The 23,175-nt window shown below is 37.5% G+C and overlaps 2 protein-coding genes across 2 annotated transcripts; one reads left to right on the top strand and one right to left on the bottom strand.

Annotated features, from left to right (window-relative positions):
* The first annotated feature begins 4,227 nt into the window (after positions 1-4,227).
* On the top strand, positions 4,228-10,328 carry LOC114723889 (cellulose synthase A catalytic subunit 6 [UDP-forming]). The gene is made up of 14 exons (XM_028910136.1): positions 4,228-4,308; positions 5,145-5,340; positions 5,426-5,616; positions 5,728-5,830; positions 5,924-6,104; positions 6,336-6,602; positions 6,747-7,092; positions 7,203-7,340; positions 7,671-7,796; positions 7,887-8,099; positions 8,190-8,466; positions 8,559-8,755; positions 8,840-9,190; positions 9,326-10,328. Exons 1-14 carry the CDS (start codon positions 4,228-4,230, stop codon positions 9,911-9,913), a joined length of 3,255 nt encoding a protein of 1,084 aa, XP_028765969.1. The 3' UTR covers positions 9,914-10,328.
* A 7,435-nt stretch (positions 10,329-17,763) lies between these two features.
* On the bottom strand, positions 17,764-21,559 carry LOC114723898 (protein FAM98B). The gene is made up of 9 exons (XM_028910148.1): positions 21,400-21,559; positions 21,101-21,223; positions 19,848-19,928; positions 19,670-19,758; positions 19,499-19,573; positions 19,098-19,159; positions 18,941-19,015; positions 18,627-18,806; positions 17,764-18,218 (listed from the first exon to the last, which is right to left on the bottom strand). The coding sequence occupies exons 2-9, from the start codon at positions 21,221-21,223 to the stop codon at positions 18,136-18,138; spliced, it is 768 nt and encodes a 255-aa protein (XP_028765981.1). The 5' UTR covers positions 21,400-21,559; the 3' UTR covers positions 17,764-18,135.
* Between the last annotated feature and the right edge of the window lie 1,616 nt (positions 21,560-23,175).

The raw sequence follows: 23,175 nt of genomic DNA, 5'->3' as shown, positions 1-23,175 counted from the left end.
GATTTTATAATTAAGATATGAGATAGTATATACTGCATCTCACAGCTCTGATTAATGCCACGCAAGCAAGAGGGCTCCCACTTCTTTGATGACTTTATTAGATGCATTTGACCACATGGCTCCACGACGCCGCCGCCGTCAAGAAGCCACACCTCACATCCTTTATCCCATCTTGCCATTCTATCTAACAGTGCGTGCATGTTCTGCCACGACACTTACCAGCTTCGTATACACCACTTTCTTGGATGCTTTGTATATCATTGCATCAAACAACCCCCTTCCTTAATATCATCTCATGTCATGTCAATTTTATCACTCCCATGTTCAAAGAATCAAAGGCCCTTCCTCCTTTTTTTTTTTTTTTTTGCCCCCTCCTTGCACATGAAGGTACCTGACAAATTCTGGAGCCAATAATACTCGTCCCAGGCAGACACATTCAATGAATGTCATGTTACGTCGCCCCTTCTATGTTACTTTTACATCCATACATACAACCTGATGGTAATTTTCTCGCGTGATCACTCTTTCCTTTGCATTTTTAATCCTAGGTCTCCCCCCCCCCCCTTTTAAATCAATTATCACCTTATAGAGGGAGTCCACACACACTCACAAGAGGATTGAACTCATAATCTTGTGCTTCTTGATATCCTTAAACCGAACCTGGAGGCCAACAAATTCCAGTGTTATATGATACTACCTCTAATCTTAAATATAAGAATTATTTAGATATTCGATTTAATCTTAAATATAAGATTTCAATTCACTTTATTTTTCATACTACTCATTTTTTCCAAAGTAATCTGTATACGATGATCCCACGTATTAAAGAGTTTTAATTCTAATGTATATAATTAATAAGGATATTTTAAAAAACATAACACTTATTACTAATTTAACTAATTTTTTTATATTTATAAAATAATTATTTAAGGATGCAGTGTGCTTGACTGTGGGGCGATCTTTTTATAAAATCAGGACAAGGACTCTATTGGAAATTGAGAATTATGTAATGCCACCGACAGCGGAATGCCCATGTGGCACCAAAACTGACACATTATTCCATGCTCATGTACTGCTATTAATTAATTCATTCAACAAAACCAGCGTACCCAAACACACACAATCTCTCTCTCTCTCTCTCTCTCACGGGGTCCACAAAAAGCAGCACCCCATTCATTACGGTGCCTGCCGATTACAATTAAGGAAAATGAAAAAAAAAAAAACCGTTGAAATTAAAACATTGCCATAAGGATTTATTTATTCAAAGCCAATATTATTGTTATCAGAAGACATATTAATATTGTAACGGATTCTTATTTGTAATTTTTTTATTTTGGTGGTCTTTTTTTTACGGTTTTTCTTAAAATTATGGTTCGTTTGTGCATGTGGTGAATATATTAGTCAATAATAATTATTATTTAAATATACAAAACATCCCACATTTATATGAGTGGTGAATGTGGTTATTGCATCATTTGAATTAAGAAGAATACACTTGATATTTTATTTTCTTCCCTCTTCTTACTCCTGAGAAATAGTGGGTTTGTTTAGTTTGTGAGATAACGATGATGACAAGAGCAAAAAGGTGATTTCATTATTTGTTTGGAACCCATAATATTTAAAGGGAGTAATAATTATGGAGAGGTTGGCCAGCTCATGTCACTTGGTTAAACATCACGAATAGGATCATTCAGAGCTCATGATCAATAAACTGTGGACCCGAACGGTTCGACCGTTTATAATTCCGGATCTGACCAGTCGATTCAATATACTTGTATATGATTGGCCCAAAAAAAAACTCGTGTATGTAAGCATTGTTGCATCCAAAATATTTAAAAACCGGATTGGTAATTAAATCGGTCGAGATAATGGGTTAAAAGTTAGCTAGTTAGATCGAAGCTAACCTGATAAAAATAAAAAAATAAAAAAATATAAATTTCATCAAACCATCATAGAACAAAATATCAATTTAGTACATTGAATTACTGATAAAATAATCATATACTTACAATTTCTTTCCAATCTTTTATGTAATTCCTTGACAAATTGAAATCATAACCTCATATATTTAAAATCAGGTATTGATCCAAGCAAGATATCAAAATAGATATATGATAACAAAATATTCTTTCCCATATTCCTTCAATCCCAAGTAAGAATTATCAACTATCCAAAAAAATAAAGACAAAAATTCATCAAAATACTACCTCCGGTCTTAAATATAGTTGACTAGTTTGAGTAAATTAAGAAAATAAGTTAAATTAGTTATTTGTAATAAATACGTGTTATCTTTCCTAAAATATCCCTGCTACTCAAGTTTATTAGTCAGAATGGATAAATATGAGAAACAAAGTAAATTTAGATTTTTTATTTAGGAGCAAAATAAAAGTCAAATAAAGTATTGTATTAATGACCAAATATAGTATTATTTAAAATAAAAAAAAAGAAAGAGGCAACCGGGTTAATCCACCAAACCAATCGGATTGGACTGGGTTACTCTCGGGTTGGATTGAATCACTCTGGGTCATTTTTCTGGTTTACAGGGGTTGATCATATAGGCCAGTTGACTAGTTCACTGGATTCCGATCTGACCTGACCGGTCCGATCCGATATTTACACACATTTATTCCTTTTTCTGTTTTGTTAAACTGATCAAGTTTTAGTATCATATATCTTGGTTGAAGCGTCGCCATCTCCTTGTACATATCACCGGGGAAAAAACTGAATTTCTGTACAATTTCGTCTCAATACGCCGTATAATATATTTAGAGTATTTATGTCACTAAGTTATAAAATTATTAAAAAAATTCCTATAATATGGTTTGATCATATAAAATACTCAGTCAAACAGCATCAACCGTCCTTAGCATGTGCGGCAAACCAATCTCTGCCATTGACAAATAAAGCGAATGGCACGTTTTCATTTTCAATGGTAAGGAACCCATTATGACCAAACCCAATATAATTAGCTCATTACTTTATTAATTAAACCTATAATCTCGACCTCTATCGAGGTTCCTTTGCAGATGATAGTCTTCCTTTTTATGTGCAACAGGCAAATACAATTAAATTCTCGTGGCCTGAAATGTGATTACGAATTCAAAATTATTTGTAGATATGAAGAGCCCATAATGCCCAAAAAAAAAGAAAGTAAAAGAATGAATGAAGTAGGAAAGGAGACAGCTAATTACTGTTGACTTTTATTAGATAGCGAGATCAGACAACAAACAGCGGCGAGTAAAAAAAATGTCTAACAAAAAAATAAAAAATAGAATTCGGGAGTAGCATGTAACGAATCCGCATCCGAGTATGAAATCGAGTAATCACTGATCTGTATCCGTTCGGTACAGGGTAGAGAGAGAGAGCTAAAAAGACACGATCTACGCCGCGCGAGCGGATCCAACTTCGCGCTTCCTATCTCCTCTCCCTCTTCGTATCTCCGCGACTCGCCGTAGTTGTAGTTTCGCTGCTAATCAGTGGAAAACAGAGTGACTCTCGACGCACGTTGTTTAGTTCTCGACATTTCCAATCAGCTCAAGAAGACGACAGGAAAGCTACTATTTAGAGTTTGCTGCCGACAGTTAACATTTTCTGGGCTTAGAAAAATTATCCACAATTTTCGTTTTCCAAGTTTTAATACTGAGTGGGGAAAAGTATTTCTCACCAAACTCCGGTGGGTGCATCACCCGGCGCCACCACCGTCATCTGGGCCCCACCCAACTCAATTAAGAAAAATTTGCTGTATTTTGCCCTTTTTTAATCCCTCTCAATTCATTGTTTCTCGATCTCTCTGTCTCTGTCCCCTCCTTTCTTTGTGTCTCCTCCTCTCTTACGAGTCTTCGTTTCCACACACTCTCAACCCTCATCTCTTTGTACTCACTGCCTCCCTGCCCCCCTTCTCTTTCTCAATTTCGCCATAGACTAGGACCAGTCCGGTCACAAACGAGACTGGAGACTTGGGTTGTGAATGAATCCTGATAGCAGCGCACCTCCAGAGTTTTTTTTTTTCCTTGTATCTCTTTTATGATGAACAGTCATTTTCGATCCTGTAGATTTTCCTTATGAGAGGTCTGGCTTTTTTGTGATGCTTGATGTACTGGACCGTCTCATCCAATGCGATAGCGGATCTGAGCCACAGGTGGGGGTAGTCTCAGAAGAATATTGGTTTCCAATTTGGGCGTCTTGATTTGACGACTTGAGACTTGTTGACCTAGAGAGCTGTCAGTGATGCACACCGGAGGACGACTCATAGCTGGTTCTCACAACAGGAATGAGTTCGTCCTGATCAATGCGGATGAGAATGGACGGGTAAGCTGCCCAGGAAACTTTTATTGTTATTTATCGACGATGGCTGGATATCCATTTGCATTTCAGTCTTTTATGACTTTTTTTTGGTTTGATGGAAGACAGGATGTCAGGTTTCTAAGACATTTTCCCCCTACGATTGTTGAGTAATTTTTCTTCTGATCCTAGTCACGAACGAAAATCGAACGAAAATTATTTGCCCCGTTTTTTTTTTCCCCCTCTTTGCCTTGGTTCATTAACGGTTCATGGTCATCTCGATTCTCGGCGTCTGCTTCGTATCCCTTATGACTATCATTACTTCTCAACGAAAATGGCGTCCCCAAAAGGCTTTTATATTTTGATGAAGCTTTCGTGCTTACTTTCTTATTCATGTTACAGTTGAGAGGGGGTGCTTCCTTTATGCAGCTAGGAGTCACTTTTATTCAGTCAATTGTGTTTTTTTTCTTTTAATAGGTCATTCTAGATTGCTTACGTCCGTCTCTTTTAATTGATTGTGCTACGGTTTTGACCCTTCTGAATTATGTGGTAGACGACGATTGAACATTTATGGTAATAGGTTTATATATGCCTAAAAGCATAATTGATTGATAAGGGTTGAAGAATTGCCTTTCTTTTTCTACGAATTGATAAGATTTTATGGTCATGTATGGTTTACTTTTCATTCACATTGAAATTACTAATGAGCGCATCTGTGCAACTGACGAAGTACTTAGATTCATAATTTTTTCAAAGGGTATATTTTTGTTAATGCAGTATGCTTTGGGCATGTTATACTTGGAATTGTGCATATGAATATCAGGTTCATGTGACATTTTCCTTTATTGGTTTCTTCTGTTCAGATTAAGTCTGTCCAAGAGTTAAGTGGACAAATATGTCAGATTTGTGGGGATGAGATAGAGATTACGGTGGACGGGGAGCCCTTTGTTGCTTGTAATGAATGTGCTTTCCCTGTTTGTCGGCCCTGCTACGAGTATGAAAGAAGGGAGGGAAATCAGGCTTGTCCACAGTGTAAAACCAGATACAAGCGCATCAAAGGTGAAATTGTAGTTGTTTTTTTTTGTCTTTGACTTTTCTAAGCACTTCCCTTATGGATGTTCTTTAACCAACAAATGGATTGCAGGTAGTCCAAGGGTTGAAGGTGATGAAGATGAGGATGACATTGATGATTTGGACAATGAATTTGATTATGGGGACCCTGATGCTTTGGGCCCACACCCAATGTCTGAATCAACCCTGTCTGGAATCCCTGGAAATTTGGAACATGAATCCTCTCTTAATTCTGAAATTCCTCTCTTGACATATGGGGAGGAGGTAAATCTGCAAGCTTTCCTTTTTGTAACATTGCCTTTTTCCTTTGAAGTGTGTTTTGTTGCACACTGGTCATAGAAATTGCTGCATGACACTATTTTTCTATGATGATAGGACTCAGAGATATCTTCTGATCGACATGCTCTAATTGTTCCTCCATTTATGAATCATGCAAATAGAGTTCATCCCATGCCCTATAATGATCCATCTATTCCTTGTAAGTCTTGTAACATTGTTTGTTTGCATTTCTACCTTTCATGTTATCTGTTTATACCGAGAGTTTGCGATGCTGATGTTTCTGCTATCATAGTGCAACCTAGGCCTATGGCTCCAAACAAAGACCTTGCAGTATATGGGTATGGAAGTGTGCGTTGGAAAGACCGGATGGAGGATTGGAAGAAGAGGCAGGGTGACAAACTCCAGGTGGTGAAGCATGAAGGAAATAACGGAGGAAACTTTGGTGATGAGTTGGATGACTCTGATTTGCCAATGTATGTCTCTGAATCTACGTTCCGTAATTCTTGCCATTACAAGCTATACAGCCCATTGGATTTGGTAGAGATAATTACTTTGTTGGCTTTTAGGTTTTGTGGTTGGATCATTTAAATGTTAATGAGTGTAGGATTTATATGTCATTTCTCAATTTTTTCTAATTCTGTGCGGCACATTTCTTGTCATTTATTTTTGTTTGTTAATATGATTTTCTCAATGTATTTTATCAGGATGGATGAAGGCAGGCAACCACTATCACGGAAGCTTCCAATTCCTTCAAGCAAGATAAATCCATACAGAATGATTATAATGCTCCGTCTTGTGATTCTAGGGCTTTTTTTCCATTATAGAATTCTCCATCCAGTCAATGATGCATATGCCCTGTGGTTGACATCAGTCATATGTGAAATATGGTTTGCTGTATCCTGGATTATGGATCAGTTTCCAAAGTGGTACCCAATACAGCGAGAAACATACCTTGATCGGCTATCACTTAGGTAATTGGTGTGACCATGGCCAGTGCCTTTTGTTTCCTTATTTGTAATTTCGTCTGATCGCTAATGTGCCTGGCCTATGCCATTCTACCTTTTCTTGCTCAATCGTAGTGTGCTTCTCAGTATTGGCTTTTTGCATGGGTGCAGGTATGAAAAAGAAGGAAAGCCTTCTGAGTTATCCAGTGTTGACGTATTTGTCAGTACTGTTGATCCCTCAAAAGAACCTCCGCTAATAACTGCAAACACTGTGCTTTCCATCCTTGCCGTTGATTATCCGGTTGATAAAGTGTCTTGCTATGTCTCTGATGATGGTGCTGCCATGCTCACTTTTGAAGCGCTTTCTGAGACATCTGAATTTGCTAGAAAATGGGTCCCTTTTTGTAAGAAATACAATATTGAGCCCCGAGCCCCAGAATGGTACTTTTGTCAGAAGATTGACTATCTGAAAAATAAAGTACATCAAGCATTTGTCAGGGAAAGGAGAGCAATGAAGGTATGAAACTTTTTACCCTTTTATTTATAAATAAATTGCTTTTTATGCTTAATATTTGCAAACAATATGAAACGTTTGACTCACGACCGTGTCTTTCCTGGGTATTACAGAGGGAATATGAAGAATTCAAGGTGAGGATAAACAGTTTGGTAGCAACAGCACAGAAGGTTCCTGAGGATGGATGGACCATGCAGGATGGGACTCCTTGGCCTGGAAATAATGTGAGAGATCATCCTGGCATGATTCAGGTAATATGCTGTGTCTTTTTAACTGGTGCAATCTTGTTTGTTTAATGTGATGGTGGTTGAAATTATTGGGCCCTGCTGAGTCGTTGATTGCTTTCCTGTTTCTTGGATTATGGTTTATCACTAGGACTCTTGTCTTTAGTGACATTGAAAGAGATGTCTTAGTTGTTGAAGCCCCTTGCTTAGTGCTGACCCGCCTCCTTGGAATCCAATTAGACTAGCTTAAGCCCATCTTCACATTATTAGTGGACTGAATTCTTCCTATCATGCTGCATGTGAAGCAGGAAATGAAAGTGACGTTCTTTTTTTTGTTTTTTTGTTTTTTTTTAACAGGTATTCCTCGGTCAGGATGGTGTTCCTGATGTTGAAGGCAATGAGCTGCCTCGCTTGATTTATGTTTCACGAGAAAAGAGACCAGGATTTGATCATCACAAAAAGGCTGGGGCTATGAATGCTCTTGTAAGTATCAAATTATTAAGATTCTTGAACTCGTGCAGTTGATGATCTAGTACCTTGGATGACATGTTTTTCTAACTACAATATGTGAAGGTACGAGTGTCAGCAATCCTCTCAAATGCACCTTATCTTTTGAATGTTGATTGTGATCACTACATTAACAATAGCAAGGCGCTTAGAGAAGCTATGTGTTTTATGATGGACCCTCAATCTGGGAAAAAAGTATGCTACGTGCAATTCCCTCAGAGATTTGATGGAATTGATCGCCATGACCGATACTCTAACAGAAATGTTGTATTTTTTGATGTAAGTTCTATTTTTCCTGTGGCATTGCCTGTTTCACTATTTTCTTTACCTATTTATTTTGGAAATCACTAATTTTTCAATTGAAAACAGATCAACATGAAAGGATTGGATGGCTTGCAAGGACCAATTTATGTTGGAACTGGGTGTGTTTTCAGAAGGCAAGCACTCTATGGATATGATGCACCTGCCAAGAAGAAGCGGCCCAGCAAAACATGCAACTGCTGGCCAAAATGGTGTTGCTGCCTTTGCTGCTGCTTTAGAAAGAAAAAGAATGGGAAGTCCAAAAAGGAGACAAAGAAGAAGGTGAAGCTTGGGGATGCATCGAAGCAGATACATGCACTAGAAAACATTGAGGAGGGAATTGGAGGTGGATCTTTAGAACTGCGATTCTTGCAATCTGAACATTTGTGAAGTTAGAAAGATAGTGATGGAGTTTTTATTTTATGATTTTTTGGGCAGGAGCTAAGGGTGATAACTCAACTAATTTGACTCAAATGAAGTTGGAGAAGAGATTTGGGCAATCCCCTGTGTTTGTAGGCTCCACCCTTCTGGAAAATGGGGGACTTGCACCAAATGTCAGTCGTTCATCTCTTCTAAAAGAAGCTATCCAGGTCATCAGCTGTGGCTATGAAGACAAAACTGAATGGGGAAAAGAGGTATGTGCTGAAGAGTAATGGAAAAACATATATGCATTTTCTCATCAACTATCTTGATCCTAAAATTTTTTGACCCATCATCAGGTTGGTTGGATATATGGCTCTGTCACGGAGGATATCTTGACTGGATTTAAAATGCACTGCCATGGTTGGAGATCTGTTTATTGCATACCTAAGCGGCCTGCATTCAAAGGGTCAGCTCCCATAAACCTATCAGATCGTCTACACCAGGTTCTTCGGTGGGCACTTGGTTCTGTTGAGATTTTCTTGAGCAGACATTGCCCAATCTGGTATGGCTATGGTGGTGGGTTAAACTGGTTGGAGCGATTTTCTTATATCAATTCCGTTGTGTATCCATGGACTTCCCTTCCGTTGCTTGTTTACTGTACTCTACCAGCTATATGCCTTCTGACTGGAAAATTTATAGTGCCTGAGGTATTGCTTGCAATATTTAAGTTCTTTTGTTGATGAAGAAAGAAACTCCTTGAGCTTACGGGTTTTACTTCATATGATAAGCCGGAAGGGCACACATGGTTACTAACCTGCAGTTTTATCTCTCTTAATATGCAGATTAGCAACTACGCCAGTCTTATCTTCATGGCCCTCTTCATATCCATTGCAGCAACTGGTATTCTTGAGATGCAGTGGGGTGGTGTCGGCATAGATGATTGGTGGAGAAATGAACAATTCTGGGTTATTGGAGGTGTTTCTTCTCATCTTTTTGCACTCTTCCAGGGTTTACTGAAGGTTTTGGCTGGTGTGGACACAAATTTCACTGTTACATCGAAAGCTGCTGATGATGGAGAATTTTCAGAGCTCTACATCTTCAAGTGGACTTCACTCTTAATCCCTCCTACTACATTATTGATCATAAATATTGTTGGGGTTGTGGTTGGTGTCTCAGATGCCATAAACAATGGGTATGACTCATGGGGCCCCCTCTTCGGAAGGTTATTCTTTGCCCTCTGGGTCATCCTCCATCTGTACCCATTCCTGAAGGGTTTGCTGGGAAAGCAAGACCGGATGCCGACTATCGTATTGGTCTGGTCAATCCTGCTGGCTTCCATCTTAACTCTTATGTGGGTTCGAATCAACCCATTTGTTTCGAGAGACGGACCTGTGTTAGAAATTTGTGGATTGAATTGTGACGAGTCATGAATAAAAGGCTGAAGCCGTGGTCCAGCTAGACACAGCGTGGAGGAAGAAGCAATTTCACTTGATACAACACGCGTGGTAATATTGCACGAATTGTTGGATTAAAGTTGTATTTTTGGGGTGTGTAGATAAAGAGGAAGGGGAAGGGAGGACGACACATTGTTACCTGTGATAGGAGGTTTTTCCATTTATTCTTTGATTACATTTCTGTGTTATTTTGTTGGCGTCATTCTTTATCCAGCTTTTATGTATTCTTATAGAAGAGCATTGAATGATAAATTATTCCCTCGTCAAAATGAAGGGGTCTTTAATCTTAAATTAGTTGTCCTGTTTCAAGGTATGGTTCTTGTTTAAGACCTTGAAGACTGCTCATGTATCTTTTTCATCCGTAATACCAACGTGTATGGATGTTCTTGTTCGTCCCAGATCCCACTTTTTAGTCCTCTTCCGAGCATCGATGCTCAATCAAATGCTCTGCTCTGTAAACTGAACAGGAGGCTTTCTGATCTTTGCGGCGTGGGGACCCCGATGCTTATCACGGGGGCTCGAGTAGGAACTTGGTTGTAGGGTATGCGTAGTTGGGTATTCTACGGACGTTGGACCATGGCGGCGCCAACTTTTGATGAGAAGGAGCGCAGGAAACACCTGTGCTGTGCATCCTCTTCTCTATGATCAACAGGATACCCGATCCATCTTCCTTCACATTGCTTTCTTAACTCGTTCCTTTCTGCAAATTCCTGATTTTTCTTGTTGGAGATGGCAGAATCTGAATACCTAAGCAACTGCCACGAGCAGAGATCGTGGGTTTTATGGTAATAAGCTATTAACTTGAAAGAAGCTTGGGAAACTGTGAATGAAGTCCCCTAGTTTACGTCATTCATCAATTCAAAGCGCTTTGATGCACGAATTATTGTATTGACTGGTCAGAGTCTCCGTTGCTTTAATTACTCTAAATGTGTGGGACGCGGTGAAAGAGGTGTCCAAGCACTGCAACCCTATTCCTTAACGTCAGGCAAAGCGCGTGTCAGAAACAGAAAACAGCGAACCAAGACAAAATTCCTTTTAAAGAAATAAAGGTTTGGAAATGGCTTTAGTCAACCAAACCAGCGAAAGCCTTGCCGAAAGAGAATAGAAGTGATTGCGAACAAAAAGTTGAAAGATTCTACTTCTCCACTTCCATGTTTAGCCCCTCTGCAATTGAAGTATTTTTCATTTAGTTAGATAAAAGATTCATTCCTGTGTGGAAATTGGCTCAAAAGATAAGGAAAAATATTTTAGACTCAACCGGGCTTATAATAACAAAATCCCATCCAATTATTTCCCCTTGAACTTAAATGGATTTCAATCTCATGCCACCTAACCTAATCCTAATTCATTGTTGTTTTTGAGCCATTTTTGGACTAAAGAGTTTACCCATTATAGCAAGGGCCTTTTCATTTCTTATTTCCAAAGGTTAGGGGGGAAAAAAAAAGAAGCGTTCTCCATTTGTTGTTTCTGAGTTATTTCCATTTCTCCCATTAAAAGATTTCGAATTGACATATTCCGCTGGTGACTTTATTTGGTTCGCTTTGTTGACTGATTATGGGGTAGTCCAGGCATTTTTTTCCCCCCCTTCCAACTTTCTCATGACCTTAAAAGTCAGGGCGTTGTGACTCAAATTACACCACATGCTTCCCTTAAAACAATTTGTAAACTGTGAATTCAAACTCTATATTTTTATAATTTTATAATGGTGTTTAAATTATGAAAAATGCGTTATTCTTTATTTTTATCTTAAACATCATACCAGTTTTTCATGAATCCTATGACTTTATTCTTACTTTGATAGTGTAATGTCGCAATAGCAAAAGAAGAATGCATTATAGATTTGCAATTTTATTTTGTCGTGCTCCTGCAAACATTTTTCCACAAAACATTTTATATAAAACGTAATTGTTTTATATGCAATGGCGCACTAAGGTCGGGTCTCCTTTTCTTCAGCGTTATATTCAATTCAATGTTGAAAACGTTTTTTTATATTACGTCAGGAATTTAAACAAAACAGTCCTGCAAAAAAAACACCTAGATGAAAAAATGTCTACCTTCATATCTAAAACCTGCTTGGGTAGCAAGCAATTTATGGTTTGAGAATCTAACCATCCAAGCATGTCAATTTTTTGTAAAATCATTTTTCACTGAAAACCATAGTTTGAAAGAAAATAACCAAATAACATAATTTTATACAAAATTAATTTTGAATTAAAAACCATGTTTTGGGGTATAAAACAATGATTTTTTATAATGTAAAATTTTTTTTATAACTTTTGATGGTATAAAACCATGATTTAAGATATACAAAATGGATAAATGTATAAAACAAAATAGATTGGGGTATTATATTAATAATCAAATTAAATATTTAATTATCCCTTATAATAAGACTGGAAGTAGTATTAATCATATATTTTTTCACATACAATTTATTATTTCAAAGAGAAATAAAAATAAAAATATTTTTTTTATAAAAATATCATATTAATTCATGTCATTTTTAGTAATTTGCACATGAAAAAATATTTTGACAATAACCATTCAAATATTCTCACTTTATCAAAATTATTTTTTTAATAAAATTTATTCTCGAAATCTATTATTCTAAAATCTATTACAAAATCTATTTTTTTAAATCTATTATTAGGAAGTTATTTTTTAAATCATAGTTTAGTTTCATTTAAACACTCTTAAGACACGACGCTAAGAAATGAACTAATCCTTTTCTTACATTCACGATGAATAACTAATTATTCTTAAAATCATTTTTAATGTTACTTGTTATAATAATACTGGAGTGTTGTGGGCTGCTGTGGGCTTTTGGCATAAAAAGTAGAGAATTTATAGTTGATGATATACGACCCCGCATCAAGTACGGTCCCCAGGTCATTGATACGGATCGGATCTATCCAACGGTTATCAATCAATTTGGGAAAGTACAAGAGGGGAGACACTGAAACATCAAATTCAGGCAGCTTTCGGGCCATGTTCATAGAACCAACGAAGCAGTTTCTCATCAATCTCTCTCTCGTTCTTTGATTGGGCTTCCCAGAAATCGTACTCGTACATCACGCAGCTTCAAAACGCGCTTTACATTCCAACAACACACCACTCCACCAAGTCAGCCAATAATAACTTCGCAAGAGCTATTTCATGGAAACACAGAAAAAAGGCTCAAGAGATCCAAGATCAATGGCGGAACAATCCGACCTTCGATTCCTGAAACCTGAAATTGTAGCGGCTCAGCAGCTCATTCAGCTCAGCGATGAAGATAACAGCATTAGCACTGGCAATGGCAGCAGCAGCAAGAGAAACGCAAAGGGACGGCATGAACAAGAGGTTGAGCAAACAGTTATTAGCGAGACAACCTTGGCCAAAATCCAGGAGATATTCGGCAAAGACGAGGTTTATCATCGGCCGACGAAGCAGCCCAAATATCGCTCTCTTGCGAACATCTACAAGGCCACGGCACCTATTTACGAAGACGGAGGCTTCAGCGGAAAATAAAATGTTACAGATAATAAAACCCTAACAGGATTACTGTCTGCTGATCGTGTCGATTGAGGCGTGGGAGCAATTTGCGGGCGGGCTGGATGCTTGAGCTTGCTAATTAATCTAAAGAAGCTTCTCCAAATTTCAGGAGGGGGTTAATTGTAGTTAACTTTCCTAAGTTCTAATTATTGCATATCAGTATTTAGTGAAGGTTGGCAATGATAATTAAGCTTTCAGTCATGATTGCTCTCTTTAATTAATTGATGCTCCAACTACTTCTAGTTTTGACGCTTGTGCTATTAATGAGCACGTAAACTTCGCAACGATAAATGATCATGCAAATCCCGAGCGAGCAGACCATGTGTATATATGTTCATATATATATGGTGCTTTACTTATCAATATACGTACGAAGATGTATCTGCACTCTCTAACTGACTGTCTTATTGATGATATGTGAATCCAGTAATCATATCTAAGAAGATTTAATTTGCCGCTTCGACAAACAATATGTTATCATACAGAACGGTGGCTTGAATTTGAATGCTTATCACGTATTAATAATATGAGCAGTAAATATCGACAAGAATATAATGCTGACCAGTACTGACCACATTATTGGGGCAACTGAAAACCGTCTAGTTAACTTGCATTTCGAGAGGTTTCAGACTTCATAAAATAACTAAACAAGCATTTCATTGGTAGCGAAGTGTAAATATGTCGAAATATCTGTGAAGCAACGAAGCGATGAACATGCAAGAGAAGAAGAAACCCTCGCAGGTTTACTATTGTGTTTTCTTTATAACTTCGTTATTTCTTTCAGCTATATTTGGAGACTTGAACCCCAGCCTCAAATGATTTCTGGTGCCTGAGACGAATATTGACGGTACCAGCAGTTCCAAATATATTGTAAACTTGCATTAACACCGGTAAAGTGCATAAATAGAGAACTAAAAGAAAAAATATCTAAACTCTGAACATTTTAACTTCCGCCCCTTGCAAGTACAGTTTATGATTCTGTTTTAGCAGAAGTATAGCAGCATCGATCTCTCCTTCCTGCTGCGCATATTTGTAGATATCTCTATTGCTTTAGGTTTCTAGTTATACTAATCACACTCACGTACATCTATTTGAATAAGAATACATAAACTGATGTTTGTTTAAAAAAGCTTAAAAAGTTCAAGATTCAGTTCTTTTGCTTTTGACATAAAAGATGTAGCGCTTTACCTAAGAAATGATATAACCAAGTAGTCTTTTATATTGATTAATTTTTCTTTGATCGGTACGTGTATAGCAAGCGAGAGGACTAGCACAGCGGAGGAAAAGAAAAGAGAGTTTGCTGATGAAAACAAGTTTGTCTCTAACAAACTTGAAGCTTTTCATGAAAGGAATTGAAGAAAGTGCGCTGGATGGACTCTCCCTTGACTAATGCTTAATTAGGTGAAGAATCCGACGGCTGGAATGCAGTCTAACAACTAATGCGGACCTTGCGATTTATCAGTCATCCAAGGCAAGAAAGAGAGAAAGCATGGCTGATTCTTGATTTCAAGACGAACCTTGGTCCATTTCTGATTTGCCTCATTGCCTCATATTCAACGTCTCCTACGGTTACTCAAAAAAGCGAAGTTGGTAATGGAAACACAAGCCGTCGGATCAGCCCAATGGTTCACACTTATTCTGGAGTAGACGCAATAAAAAAAATAGAATAATAAAATAATATAAATAATTAGGTCGTCATCTTCATAGAAATATCCTTCCGGTTTCCCTCCCTCGTCTTCTCTCTCTCTCTCTCACATCAATCTAAAGCCAAACAAATACGCAAGAGCCAAAACCTTCTCAAAGAAGAACTGAGGAAAGAGTTTACCGGTGTGCATCCCGGGATTCTAATGGCAGAATCAGAAGCATCTTCTTCAGGTAATAACACCGGCAATGACCTGACGGAGTCGGACCTGGCTGCGGCTTACCAGCTTATGATGCTCAGCGACGAAGATAACAATTACAGCATTATCGGCAAGAGGAGCAGAAGCTTCGTTGACGAAGAAGAGGAGGTTGATCAAACCCTCAGCGGTCTAATCCCCGCCAGAATCAAGAAGATTTTTTGGAAAGAAGAGGTCCTTGCGACAAAGAAGCAACGGAGATATCGATCTCTCGAGCACATATATATGGCGACGACACCGATTAATGCTTGAAACCGCCAGATACAAGAGGAAGAAAACTTCAAACACCTGTGACGGTTTATTCAAACAAACTGAGGTTGAAGGCTAATCGGAACTAGGTCGGTGTCTGATTTTGATGAATCTGCGGAGAAATCCACATGATACTTTTATCAGTTCACTAAGGTGATGATCGGTTCTTTTGTCGCAGGCGTGGAGTAGGTTGGAATAATAGTTGTACTTACGTGGTCTGATGAAATATTATCATCTAATTTAGCTCCTCAGATAACTGAACATCCTGATCTTCTATCTACACACACCCACACGCACACATATGGCGACACAATGGGATGGCATTATAACAGATTACTGAAGCATTTCATAAAACGGACGGTATGCTATGTGTCAATCTCATGAAATGGGAATCATAAACAGTGTGACTTTTTAAGCACAAACCAGTTCTGAGGCTTTGTTTCTTATTTCAATCCTTTCTCCCAAATTCTATATCCCTAAACTTGACATACGCGTTCAAATACTAAAGAAATTACCATTTAGTGTAATCCAATGGTCAGAAGTGTTATATTTGACCCGATATGTGCTAAAGATAGAAATTCACTTCTAGAAATAGCACACTTGTGGGTTATTAACTCATGTTTTGTTTAATTCCAATTCCAAAAGCTTAATTATATTGGGTCCATAAAATTTTCAGCATTTCAAATTCGATGAAGTCCTTTATCACATACGGCCATTTTAGTCGCGTTTAAACTTCTGTTTGTTACATTTGGTGAAATGATTCATCAAGGGCCTTGGTTTTAATTTTACGAACTCCTTTCAACAAAAATAAAATTACTAACTCAGAATTTGTTCCTCCATCTTTCCAACGAAAGTTGGAAAATGAAACGAAATCGAAGAGATGAATTTCTTCATTGGTAGAATGATTAGAAGAAGTGAAATAATTAATGTCGTATAAATCTGAGTTGTCAGGTTAGTCTGGTCAGCCAATCTATTATACATTTATACCACAAGTAATGCCATTCAGTTCTGTAAATAAAAGGTTATTAACATTTTTTCCTTCTTTTTTTTCTTTTAATAAGGTGAGGGGAAGTTCTTTTTTAATACCAAAAAGTTTACAAAAAACGTTGAGTATTAGAACGTCATTAGGATTGGGACATGTCTTAAAGTTCAAAGAGTGTATGGACAATTATATATCAAAGAGTGTGTGGACAATTATATACTCTTGCTGCTTTTGTTTTTTTTTTTTTTTTTAAAAGAGAAGAGTAAATGTTATTGATGAAGCTTTTATAATTAACTAGAAATGTTTTTATGCATGACATGGAGGATGGAGCACTAAGTAAGACAAGTTATTGATAATAAAGTACAGTTACTGAGTTCAAGATAAATTACCCAAATCTGAAAGAACGACCAGCTACAAAAAGAAAGGGATGTAAAAAGTGAGTTTAAGTACATATATTTATATACATAATGTAATTATTTCTAACTAAATCAAAATAGGTGGATTTAAAACGCAAATTAATTAATATTAAGTGATTAAGTTTGTTCAAATTGAAAAAAAAAAAACAAATAAGTGCTCGACTTCAAACCAAGTCATTCAGGTGAGTTTGCTAGCTAAGTTTTCGACACCAAAGGAAAATCCGGGTTGAGGTCAAATTTTGACTGACCACAACTTAAGGACTGCCTTGTGGAGAAAAAAACTTAAACATGTATTCAGAAAACTTTTCTGACCAAATGCATAATTATAAAAACTAAAATCTTTTTTAACAAAAAAATTGTTGCTTTTTGTAATCAGACGAAGGAATTGATATAACACGATTAATTATATGAAGTGATGTTGGAGCCGAATCCCGTAATGAAATTCTCGTCGATTGATAATTTAAATGCAGAAATAATGAGAAGCAGCTTCGTTCTTGGCCAAACGAGGCAATTAGAAATAAGCAACAAAAAGAGAGACTTGGACGAAGTCGGAAGTGATGTCAATTCAAACCGTAAAAGTTTGAATGGGAATGGTTATTAGTGTTTATGCAAAACCCACATAAATGCGGACTAGTTTAATGGTGCTATCCTTCAAATGTGTTCTTCAATTACCAGAGCTCAATCCACCATTTAACAAAAATGGGACTCCCGGGAGGCAAGTCGTCATGGGACTGAGTGATCAGAACATGATTTCCGTCCAACAGACGAAGAAAAGCCTTCAACATCCGTAGATCAGCTATAAAAAGAATTCACTGATATACTCTCTATTAATTTAAAAAAAAAATTATACAATTTTGATATGAAAAAATTGCTAAGAAGACGCATAAATTATATCTAACCACAACCTACAGAACTTCGCCAACACTAAATCCTGAGACACTACAAAGGATAGGGAAAGTAACTAAGACGACAAAACTGCAAGGACCAAGGACGATGGCTGCAACACTTTGACGTTCCAAATTATGCGAAAACATAAGCAGATCTCACAAGGAAACAAAGCGAAGAGGCCACCGTTCTTCTAACTGAACATATACATAATGACAACACAACTCAGCTTAATTAAGCCGCTGCCCCCCTACCAGCTCCATCTGATCTAAACATGCGACCACGTCCACGGCCCCTTCCCCTTCCACGACCACGACCTGCAGAGCCTCAAAATGAATTACTAACATTTTCAAGTGAAGGAATTTGTCAGATGCAAACCACTAAAACAGAGATACAAATCAGTAACTTAAGGAAAAAAAGACAATTGCATAGAAGTAAAAACAGTTGGTTGAATTTAAATAAGGAAAGTTAGTTTCTATTCCCAGTACTATGAAATGCCAAAATACTACTGCACACATGAATTTAGCTCAACAAACTTGAAACAACACATCATTATGCCACAGCTCATATGGTACAAGCCAAAATTAAAAGCAATAGGGGCATAACAATTTATCAGTATTTGCTAGAATTTTTTTTTTTTTTTTTTTGCTTGTATATGAGACTAGAGGGGCAGTTTTGAGACCATAATATTTGCTAGAAGACTATATTTCATGGAAAAGGCTTACCACGTTGGGGAGGCAGAGGATCATATTCCCCATAATCATAATAACCAACCGACTGTCCACCATAGCCCCGTCCCCTACCCCAGAGAGTACGGCCCCTTGCACGACCACGCCCTCTACCACCATAGCCACGTCCACCATCCCAACCATCTCCATTATAGTCCATACCCCCATTATAATTTCCTAAGCATGCAAAACAGATTGTTTCCTTAAAAGCAGTTTTAAGAACCCAAAAATTATATGACAAAGCAAATATGTACGCTCATACTACATTCAATTCCAATCAAACAAGTGAACAACAAATTAGTCCGCAATACCTCTACCCCTGCCCCTGCCCCTGCCCCTGCCCTTTCCACGACCACGTCCTCTTCCTCGCATCACCGGTGTGCCCTCTGTTGCAGACCAAATTTTAGTAAGCCATGTCATATTAGCCACACAAGCCTACTGAAACAAAAAAAGAATTAAATAAATCACCTCCTTCCTCTTCATATTCAATCAAAGGTTTTACTTGATCAGCTGGGAGAGGAGGCTGGTATCTGCATGAGAGAAAACACTTAAAACTACAGCAACAGGAACAACATTTAGAAGCTCACAAACAGGACGGATCTTAAAAACTATCATATTCTCCTTGACACCAACCTATTAGTTCGGGGAAAAAAAAGAAAAAAGTAATGTCAAGTCAGTAAAGAAATCGATAAGCACAAAGTACAGTCAAATATTTCCTTGGAGACCCAGTACACACAGAGCAGACAAGTAACCTGTGAGAATTCATGGTGCGTGAGACACAAACATAATGTTGCAATTGTATCTATCGAGAGAGTGATAAATCAGATACAGCAAAATATAATGTTGCATACCACTATACTAGTTCTTACCCTGTAGAGGACTTGTCCAGTTCTTTCCTTGACAAAGTAATTGTGATCATCGAAACATGTCGAGTAGTCTCCAAACTGAGGATGCAATAATAAACAAAAAGGTTAATCCCATGGACACAAATCAATCATTTATTAGTCAGGGTAGCATGAAAAGTTTTAGCAGTTCCATACGGAAGAAGGCCCTCTTCTAGTGGCTCCCACATATCCGTTATGTCAGTTGATCCAATAGCAGTATTTTGATGCAGACCAACAACCCTTCTCTGAAGCAAAGAAACAGATCGCTCACAGAGCAAGAAAAAAAAAAATCTAACCACTTACCCATAAAACACACAGAAGCTGGCCCTCTCACCTTGATCAATTCAGTGATCATCACAGTCTTATTGATAGCTCTGCCCATTGCTTTAAGAACAATTTCCACGGACCCTTTCTCCTATAAACATACTGCCAAAGTAAGATCCATGTGACTGAGAAATATATCGGAAGCATTTAAATATTAGCCGATTCTAGATAAAGCTTGCAAGTATGGACCCTATCAAAATGGCAACTTAGTTAAAACCTAGCACTAACTAAGAATCAATGTAAACAGATTATGTATCCAAAGTAAATATCAAATTACACAAGAGTATGTTATAGCAGGAAAAAAAGACAAAAAAATGAATATCCTTTTGACAAGCTAACTATTGGGAAGTCAATATATCTATAACAAGTTGTAGAAAGCCATGCTGTTTACAGTCATGAATATTGAGGACAGTCCCAGACGCCATGCAAATCCATGGAAGCCACTGTTGTTGAATTTATTTTTTCTTCACTTAGAAAATGAAGCTAAAAGTTAAATAATATTTCAATCACAAAGTGCAAATTAAGGACACAACGAAAAGAAAGGTAAGCAATACAATTTCATATATCCCTAAAACGGCACGTATCAAGAGAGACATTAGCTACACAGGTAGTCAGGTAGTGTACTCATTATTGATAAAGTAGTGCAACCAGAAGCTAAGAGCAGCAAGGTAGTAGAATTCACAAAAGGCCCAACCACCAGTTTAAACAAGTCAAACTTAAGAAACATTGCATCTTGTCAATTTCTAGGGTTTAGACCACACGCACCAAGAGTTGTGAAACAGGATTAATCCTACTCCAACGCAAGTTCCGTGAAAAAGAAGGGCAAGTTCGGTAATCTGACAGTAAATGGGTTGGTAAAGTTAGTTAAATGCCAGGACGCCATTCAGCCTACGAAATGATTAAGATTTCACTGATCTTTCACCCACTTCTTGACAGGGAAGTTAATAAGATGTTTATGAAGAAATGATTCGCAAGGTCGAGTATATCACGTACACTTAACATAAATGGTAGGGACAGAAAGAAGCATTGGCATTCTACAAACCAATAGTTCAAGAGAGCTATTGTTTTCCCCTCAGGAAGCAACCTTCACATCAAGTTCAGCACTTAACATGTCAATTTTAAATTTTTCATATTCATTCCCATATTTGAAATTCTAAAATTTTCTAACAAAGCATCAAGCCCGCCCGAGAGGAGGAGGCTTTCTAACCAAGCATCAAGCCCACCCGAGAGGAGGAGGCGAGAAATATGGCCATCGGAGAATACCTGGAGGAGAGTGGTGGCATACGTAATATAGTTCCTCATCCTGCCTTGCGTAGTAATGCGTATCTCGTTCTCATTTATTGGAGTCTCTGCCTTTGGCTTCTCCACCCTTTGATACCTATCCATCTATTGCCAAAGCCAAAAAGGAAACCAAAGAGTACTCATAAACAAAGCATCAATGAAGTTGTTCAATAGCTAAGAAAAGTGAGAAAACCAAAATTCATGGCATAGTGGAAGAGCAGGGAGAGAGAGAGAGAGAGAGGTAAAATGTAAGGATGCTAGGGTTAAGAGAGAGCACTCACGATTGTCAATTGAGAGTGTGAGTAATGGGGATGGGAGCAAATCTATAAAGATTGGGGGGTGAAGGGTACCACTCCCTCCCTCTAATTTCCGTCTCAGTGGTAATCTCTGGGGATATAGCTTTTGATTTGAATTTAGGCCCCAAAAGGCTCTTGTGCGGTGTTGCTCCTTTATATATGGAAACCAGAACAATCTGCCTGAAGAGTAGGGCTATGAGGTCGCGGTCTTTTCGCCGCCGAGACCGCCAAACACACTGAATTAAACCCCGCCATATATATGGGCCTTTTCCCACATACAACTACCTAACGGGCCTCATCGGCCTTGTTTGTTTCTCTCTTTTCTTTGGGTTGTTCTTTTCCTGAAAATGCATTCCTCTCCCCCCCCCCTACTTGTTGATTGTCCGTAAAAATGGGTCATTTAATTTGTTCAAGAAAGCAACCCAAAAAAAAAACCCTATGTAATTGATTTGTTCATCAAAGAGCATAATTTGTTCATTTCCCTTTTTATTCTTTGCTAGTTGATTGTCCATGGAAATGGTATATTTAATTTGTTCTAGAAAGCAGCAAAAAGGGAAATAAAGGGCAATTTTGATTACGTATTGTCCATAAAGTATGTGCTCACTGCTGGTGATGACATCGTTTTAGACCGGAAAATCATCCAGCACAAGACAAGCAATAGAGGTGAGATGGGTTTTATTGCTATTAAAGAGGATCTAGGCACACACATTGACTATTTGAAATGGTTTTCAGCCAGACTCGTTGAAAGACGTTGGAATTCAATGCCTTTGTGGGGAGGTCCTTCGTTTGACGAACTTTATCAAAAAATTTTGGAAATCATCGTTAAAATTAGACCTTTTCAACTAGCGTTTTGTAGTAGCAATATTTTCCGGAGCATTCAAGTGATAAAAAAAGTCTATCTAATCTGCTGAGTAGGAGGATTCTCAGAGTTACCACACATACTAGAGAGATACAGAGCAGGCGACTTGTTAGAAAACCAGACATTATATCTAGATGTTGGCAACGGACAAAATACAAAATAATAGTGTTCTCACTCCAAGAGGATTCACGACATACAATAACTACCCATTTAGATGTGCCGTCAAGATATCCGAGGTTATTGAAGAGCACAAGAGGCACGGAATATACTAATCAAACATCTTGTGCATATTGAGCCTCCAGGGGCGCACGAGCAACTTCAGAACAAGGAACATGAACCAGGGTGTAGCAATACTTATCTGAATCATCTTTACATATTATCACTCCTTTTTTTTTGGGGGTGAAATACATCTTATCACTTTTAAGTTTTCCAAAAGGGGTTAATTATTTTTAAACAATCTTAACCATCAATTAATGAAGACAACTTATTTTAGACATTATCATAGTAGTAAAGTACTTCCTCCGTTCCTTATTATAAGAGACAAATAACCGAATTACGTTGATAAAAAAAACAATTAAAATTAGTTAAGAATAATCAATGTGTAAAAAGTATAATTTTTTTCCCCAAAAATACCCTCATTAATAAGAAGAGAGAACATGAGAGAGAACAATGATAAATTATTAAAAGAAAGAGAAGTAGGAAGTAGAAAGAGTATGAGTTGGAGACAATAAATATGAGTAAAATAAGAAATCAACACAAAAAAATAAAGACAACTTTTAAGTGTCTCTTATATATAGAAACATGCCATAAACATCAAATGTCTTTTATAATAAGGAACGGAGAGAGTACCATTATATTTTCATACTAATGATTTCAACAGAGCAATCAATTATCAGACAATA

The sequence above is a fragment of the Neltuma alba genome, unplaced genomic scaffold (genome assembly GCF_004799145.2).
Source record: "Neltuma alba isolate B1F8T4 unplaced genomic scaffold, ASM479914v2 tig00012161_pilon, whole genome shotgun sequence".
NCBI lineage: Eukaryota > Viridiplantae > Streptophyta > Magnoliopsida > Fabales > Fabaceae > Neltuma > Neltuma alba.
Note: the sequence above shows the minus strand (reverse complement) of the source record. Positions and strands in the feature narration are given on the sequence as shown.